This window comes from Salarias fasciatus, chromosome 20 (assembly GCF_902148845.1).
Source record: "Salarias fasciatus chromosome 20, fSalaFa1.1, whole genome shotgun sequence".
Lineage (NCBI taxonomy): Eukaryota > Metazoa > Chordata > Actinopteri > Blenniiformes > Blenniidae > Salarias > Salarias fasciatus.
Genome location: NC_043764.1, coordinates 22,556,954 through 22,564,782, shown reverse-complemented (window position 1 = coordinate 22,564,782; position 7,829 = coordinate 22,556,954). Strand labels below are relative to the sequence as shown.

The window sequence follows — 7,829 nt, the reverse complement described above, 5'->3', positions numbered from 1 at the left end:
CCCCTCTTCTGTTAACTTCCTGCGCAAATCTTCTTTTCTGGATTTCTTCTGTGTTCTTGGCGGAAGTACACACACCGTGGACAGATTAAACTCTGTCATCTGCAGGCAAAAACACACTTATTAGTTATGTGGGGTACAGATTGAGTAAAAATATTTAAAAAGTAAGTCTATGTTTCTCGTACCGGTGGAAGCTGCCGTGTGCTGCCTGGTGTTCTTGATTTGCAGGAAGATGGTGTAGGTATCATAGGCGAAAACCAAACCAGTTATCAGACCAAACACCTAAGAGGCAACAACGCAGAGTAAGGATTATAGCACTACTCACACTGTCAGTATGTGCAAAATATGTTTGAAAGGTCTTTTTTTTTTGTGCTTTTAAACCTTCGCACCATTTAGATTCACCTGCAGCTCCCTCTAGTGGTACAAGTGGGCAAGTCATAAACATATATCTTTTAATAAAATCAATAAAAAAAAATACAGAAAATTATCAAAATAGTACAAAACTGAGATGACAACATAATACATTTATATTTAAATTAAGTATGGAATTAATGAGTTCATAGCTAACAGGGTAGCCTCTGCTGGTGGTACTTAGAGGGCTCAATATTTTCTCAGGTGGTCCACGCTGTGAAAAGTTTGAGAAACACTGGTCTAACACAATCATCCACTCACACTCACACCAACGACAAGAGGTGCTTTGCAAAAGTGCCCGCACTAGAGACGGGGTGAAGCAGAGGATGGAACCACCAACAATGGGATTGGAAGGCGATAACGTGCTCGACCTAGTGATAACCAGCCACCTTTTGTGAGGTTTAAGAAGAACATGGAACTGCACTCCTCATTAACCGTTCAGACTCTCAGCAGCACTTCTATAGCCTGATGCATATGCAGATAATCTAGTTTTTCTCCCACAAAACATGCTTGATAGGTTAATAAGTGACTTCATTTGTTATTTTTTACTTTTTTTGTTTCATGATAAGTTGATAAGTTGTCTTATAGGCATGTCCAGGAAAGAAAGTGCTAACTTGCTTCTCTTTAAGAGAGTTGTTGAACTCTCACTGTGAATGTGCTCTTGTGTGTCCTACTCCTCTGCACTGTGTTCACTGAGTGGAGGAGAGAAGCGGCTTGTTCATTCATCTGAGCCTGTCGGACCAAAACAAGCCACCACTGATTCCCCCCACCACTCCCAGACACTCCTGCTTTGTTTTCTAAGGTTTTAAAATCACTACATAAGGTTTATTTTCATTCCTCTGTCAGGATGGATCAAGTCAAATTACTATACGTTATGAGTCAGTTTTCACTATCCAGGAATACTGTTTTTGCATTCAGAAACACTGGATGTATGCTCGTCTAGGATTTCAATTTTCCATTAAGTTCCTGCTCTATCATCGAAAGCCACTATTTTCTTATTGTGTTTTGTCAAAGGGTCCTGAACAGTTGGTGATGACATGCTCGATAATTGTTTTTGAATTCGGATGAACATTTTGGTTTCGGATCAAATTGAAACAACACAATCAATCACAGCAACAGCTGAATGGTCTGCAGGAGAACTAAAAAGTAAGCTCACATCATGACACAACAGGCTGCATGTCTATCCTAGAGTTATCGTGAAAGGCTGTCAACATAATCCAAAAATCTTGCAAAACTATGACTGGATACATAAGTCAGAACTAACCCCGCCTGCAATGAGAGCGCCATCGCCTCTTCCTCCAATGACACAGATCAGGGAAGTGATGAGGTAAATGACAGCGCCAATACCAGCACGGAACAGATCCTGCAACATAAATGAATGAACAGGAGAGAAGTAAAAACGATGAAGTACTGTGTGACTTGCAACAGAAATGCATCACTCCAGATCTATATGAGCAAAAACCATCACACGACCTGTTTTTAACCTTTGAAATGCACGTGGTCCCAAACTCATCCTTGCAGTATGGCTTTAACATTCATGTCTTTTCATCGGAAATATAACAACAAACTTGTGATTATTGCTGCACCACTGATCTCTCAGTTATGGACAGTGCAGCCCATTGCATTCTGGGTGTCCAGTGTGAGTTTGTCTTCTGCTCTTACTGAAGAAGTTGAATGTGCACCCCCCAGTGGACAAATAAGAAACAACAGTGGCTGTCTGAAGTGCAGGTCAATGCAAGACTGCGTGTGTGTTTATGGATTAAGGTAATGAAGTTACAGTAAGTCTGCAGGAAAGGTGTGTGTAGACAATCAGACGACTTACACTCCAGACCCAGTTGACCAGCTGGAACTGCTTGTCGATCTCCATCATGAAGACACCAAAGAAGATGATGGCGAAGACCATCTCGATGATGGCCACAGCTGTGTAGCCGCCATAGCGAGATGCAGCATAGCAGATGAGGACAATTAAACTCAGGATCTGTGAATGACAGGGAGAGGGAAAGAGAGAAAGAACAGAAACAACCTCAGTTACAGCAAGAAACTAACAGACGATGGCTAAATTCCTCACCACTGTTAGATTTTCACGGTCACTTGGGTTACTTAAACTGTGTGTACATGAGCTCTAGTTTGCCTGAAACAGGATTTGCCACTCCAGAGCCACAGATAATAATTTGTGTCTATTGAACAGTGAGACAGTAAATCACTCAAACAAACCCGCCATTGTTGAGCCGGCGTCGGCCAGCTGACTTGTTTCAAGTCAAAAACTCACATGACAGCAACAATTCCTGCTAAATTAAATTATTCTCCACAAAATAATATCACAGTGAGATGACTGGCCAGATTACAGAGCACTCTGTCTGTCCGTCACATGGTGTTTTTCTTCTAGATTTACAGGGAGTGTTTGTTTCATTATATTTTTCCATAGGAGGGGAAGAAAACTCAGCATGCATTCTTCTCGGTTTATTGAAATGCTGCCAGCGGAGAGAAATCATCAACTTGGGCAGCCTACAGTTCACTATCACTCTTTTTTTCTTCAATGTCACCATTGTTGGTGCTGTCGAACTGTGTGGGCAGATGCTTTCACACAAAAACTGTGTGACGGCTGTGAAGCACTGGATACTTCACATTGTTCGAAAATCAAAGAACAGAAATTAAATTCAAGAAAAGATACAAACTCGGGTTTAGTTTTGTTGTTTGGTGACAATTTATACAATTTTGAATTACTCCCACACACGTCCAGCATAATATATTCACTGTGACATGCTCTACATGCACAATTGCTACAAACTAGGCGAATGATAGACAGAAGCATCAAAAATGTGTTATGCTAATTCACACACAGGTTTATTCCTGCTGCTCTTTCAAATTGTTTCCACTGTACTCACAATGAAATCATTTCTGAATGTGTGTGATTTTAGGAAATAACAATGTTACATTTTACTCAGATGTTTTCATCATCATTTCTCACATGAAAATGAAACCTACTATTGGAAAAGAGGTATTCAATTAAACCTCAGGGTTTCCTTTACGCTGCAGGGCCTCTGAAGCTCTCTGACACTCCCCAGTGGAGAACTGATCTAAACTTTTAGAATCACAGCTACCGTGTTCATTCTTCCCATTCAATGCAGCAATCCATTTGCTTTCGGCTTGAGGAATCCGAGTTGTCCTCTGTGTTGAGGAGCGGACGATTGCAAAGTAAACTCAGGCTTTGAAGACCCTGTATTTTGAGATAGCTGCACCAAGTATGACATGTAAAAATAGTGTTAATATTATCTTGACACCCTGGAGAAGCTTTTATGGGTGGTTTTAATTAGCTGCAGCTCTGCTACAGTGTTAATGTGTGTATGAAGTTCAAACATTAAACTTTCATTTTTGTGTTCCAGCCTTCAAATAAACTTACAAAAAAAAAAAAATACTGCAATGAATCAATAAGTGACTCACTCACAAATGCATTTGTTTCCATATGCTGTGCAACATTCAAGTGCTCCATTTTCTTGTGAGAAATCATACGATGTATTTTTGGAGCACTTACTAAATAAACTGGGCTCTCCCTGTGACGTGGATCTAAAAAAAGCCCTTATTGCGCATAGCAATGTTTTATTCTCAGACACAGACCACTCAGGAGACAGTGTCAAATCACTGCAGTCTATATGATACACGCGCGATTCAACTGACTGGACAGCAGCCCTTCGTCTGTCACTACGGCCTCTCCTCCCCTCCACCCGCGACCCGGAGCCGGCCAGCGAGTCAGATGCATCAGTAGTTCATGTGTTCTCGGGACTGGCACAGGCTGCCTCTGTAGAGTGGCGAGAAGCGGCTGAGGCACAAAGAAGGCTCTATGCGAGCCAGAACTGGCTGCTCCGAGAGCCGGGGCTACAGAGGAGGTGGTCGCACAGAGAAACGCCCACGACACAAGAGTCCCTCTGAACAAGAAAGGCTCTGAGATGTTGACACCTTTATGTTTTTCACACAGCGGAGGATCTGTCTGCATGGAGCCAGCTTCAAGAGATCCCGGTCAGGATCCATTCGCATCACTATAATGAGCTGCTCTTCCAAAATCAACTGGAGGGAAACTGTTGTGAACAGCTAGCTAATTATAGCCAGCAGCAACATGAGAGCCAAGAGCTCATTCGCAGAGCAGAGACACACCAAACAGCAACAGTTGCTAGGGAAGTCCCTCACATTTTGAGGTGGCATTTTTTTTCCCCCTGCTGGTGCTTACAAAAAATGGACACCAAGCATGTTGTGAAAGAAAGCTTCCCTTTCATTTCATCACTACTCTGCTTCAGCATCATGCTATTTAGTTACACAAGCTTTCAATCCCCACCCCTCTGCACTTCCACTCCTCACTGTGATTCAGAAACACCCATATGTTCAACAAATAAAACTAAAAATACAATAGTTTCCCGTCATCAGGCAAAGTCTTCACGTGACAGCATGAACAGCAGTGTTAACATTCAACTCAGAGCATGACTCATCTTCACTTATCAGTGCTGCCTGAACTTCCTACATGACAAATAGAAGTTCTTGCTCCCTGGGTGTGTGAATGTGGCCTGTATGTTGTTCTGCAACTTTGAACATGTTGGAGCTTGGCCTTCTGAGAGCAGAATAAAAGAAAAAAACTACACTCTAAATGTAATTAGGCGAGGCATGCCAAAATGTGCTGTCAAAACATGCTGCCAGAGCATATAACTTAAGACATTTAGAGTCTTATGTATCCAAATTAACATTTGAACAACACAGCTGCAGCTACGGTCAAATATCACATTTCCTATTAAAATGGAAACAACCACATACGCCACAACCACATTTGTTTTAGTGTTTCAGTGTAGCACCATAAACTATCTGAGACTTCCACCATGACAGATTACTTCCTTTCCAGATTACCTAGTAAACATGTGAGGTGCTCAGGAAGTGAGAAACTACAGAGGGTGAAGCGTGAAGCTATCCTTGAATGGCACACCAGATATATGTGTGTTAGGCGGTTCATGCGTTCCCTGGAATAAACTTCACGCCAGTCTGGAATTTCCATTACCTCGGAGAAGAAAGGGAGGGGAAAAAAAACTTTACAGTGGGTGGACCTCTGACCAACAACTACTGAGAGCTGGCTTTATAATGAGCTCACTGAGTTAAATGGGGGGAAAAGCTTTTCATCAGTGGCACACAGGGCTTCCCCCACTTAAAGAAAAACATCACAAACTGGATAAGAAGCAGCAGAGTTGTACAGTTTAAAATGTTAATATCACATCATGCTATGACGTAACGTCAGTGCTACACTGAAATGCTCCAGGCAATGTGTTATCTATCAGTCACGAGGCATTTTACTGGTACTGTTAGTTAGACATTATTACTAACTCTATATATGGTTTCTCTGCTAGGATGTGACCATTCGTATATCCTTATTGTTTTGAAGCTAGACAAGTTGTCATTTATTTCTAAGATCACTCACAGCAAATGAATTGTTCACTATTTTAACAGTCAATATATCACTTAAAATCTTTGAAGTCTATATACTTCTGTTTTCAAGTGTAAGATGTCAATGTTTTCTGCTTACTTCTGTTCAAAATTACATTAAAATAGATATATTTTAGCATTGAACTGTTCATGGATGCAAAACATTGTAAAACAAAGGATTTATATTGCTTTGGAACATTCGTTGACATCACATTTCTTGGATGAAGTCATTGCCAGATTAATCTACAGTAAAAATAAAACAATACTGATAAACACATGCATCATTTACTGTCCTTGTACAATCCAATGAGACAATAAAATGGATATACTGCATTCTGGTTAGAATTTTGCAGAAGACCTTTCAGGCTGCATTTCCATTTGATTACAGATTTGATCAACATTTAATTGTGACGTTTTAAGAACAAAACAACTCAAGAATTAGTTAAAGAAAATCGATATAAGATGTGCCAACACTGAAAGCGTGCTGACAAGTGTTGCTTGGTTGCAATTCTCAGAGGTCAACTCACTTTATAAACACAGGGAATCTGGCTTTGGATCTTGAGTTTTTGTAACTTGACTAAGCAATACTTCTTTGGCACTTATTGTCACCATTGAAGTCCTTTATCCAAATACAAACATGTTCTGGATAGTTTAGTCTTTATTATAATAATCAGACCAAACAATAGATTGCAGGTTGCATCTGCAGGAATTGAAGAACACTATCTAACAGTGTTGACTACCTGCTGGTACTTTAAAGACAAGACAAGCTAAATAATTCTAACAATATAAAAAGAAATTGGCTGCTCTTTGTGAATCCCAAAGCTCTTAAAGATGTTCAACAGCTACTAAATATGTTTTAAGTACTTATTGAGCAGTAATTTCTTAGATGTAAACAAAGCAGCGCAGATCAACAATACCGCAGGGTACTGGTACTTGAGTAAAAGTAGGCTGCTAAGCTGCTCTAACTGGAAACATATGCAAAACATTTAAGGCCAAAGTGAGTTAAGAGATCACACAGCTGTGAAATGCAAACAGAGGCAACCATGTGAAAAACAGTGGTCAATGAGAAGTAGGTGGCTATATTTTACAGGATTACCAATTATTGTGACTCACTGTTGCTCTAATGTTTCTATTTCTTTCTGTGTGGCTGCATATATTTCCGTTAACTACAACCAGATGTGCAAATATATAATGTAAGTGAAGGGCAGGGGGGATAATCCCTTTATGCGGAATGTGATATGCGGGGCATTTTCCTCTCACCATATTTGGACTATTACCACTCTGCCTACAAATAGTAGCTGCGGTATTAAGTACAAAAGGGAGACGCCTGACAAGAGTTAACCCATGTGACCCTTGATCTGCCCTTAGCGCTAAATGAGAAAACAGTAAATGCCAGAAAGAAACCCTTAACCTGTGAAAACGGTTTTTCTTTTTTTTTTCCTTTTTTTCTTTTTGCTGACCCACTGAGGACAATTTAACTTAAGAGTCCTGGATGTTTCTCTCATACACACACACATATATATAAAATGTAATTGCAGGCAAAGATTTTCCATTAGAAACACAGGTGTTCCATGTTGGGGGACTTACAATCTCTGCCGCCAGTATGAAGCCTTTCTGGGTCTTCGCGTAACTTTTCAGCTTGTCCATGCAGCTGGCTCCCGTGTTGGTAGCGGTCGTATCAGCCATTCTGGAACCACAAACGGACTAAAAACAAAGAACTATGCTGCTTTACAGCGTTCCTATCGACGGATAGACTAAAAAAAAAAAAACTCTTGCGGAGCGTTGAAGTCGAAGTAGTTTCAGGCGTCTAACCGCCGCTGTGAGGGTCAGTCGCTTTTTTCCCTTCGTCTTCAGGCTGATGAATCAACTTCTCCGGTGAAAAGTTTCGCTGGAAATCCCTGATTGAACTCAGTCGCGACCACAGCAGCTCTGCACAGACCTCGGGTTCCGTCCAGGGAGGGAGTGAG

The 7,829-nt window shown here is 40.9% G+C and overlaps 1 protein-coding gene across 1 annotated transcript; it reads right to left on the bottom strand.

Moving 5' to 3' along the window:
* plp2b (proteolipid protein 2b) lies at window positions 1-7,829 on the bottom strand. The gene is made up of 5 exons (XM_030119881.1): window positions 7,450-7,829; window positions 2,231-2,386; window positions 1,673-1,771; window positions 183-279; window positions 1-99 (listed from the first exon to the last, which is right to left on the bottom strand). Exons 1-5 carry the CDS (start codon window positions 7,546-7,548, stop codon window positions 86-88), a joined length of 465 nt encoding a protein of 154 aa, XP_029975741.1. The 5' UTR covers window positions 7,549-7,829; the 3' UTR covers window positions 1-85.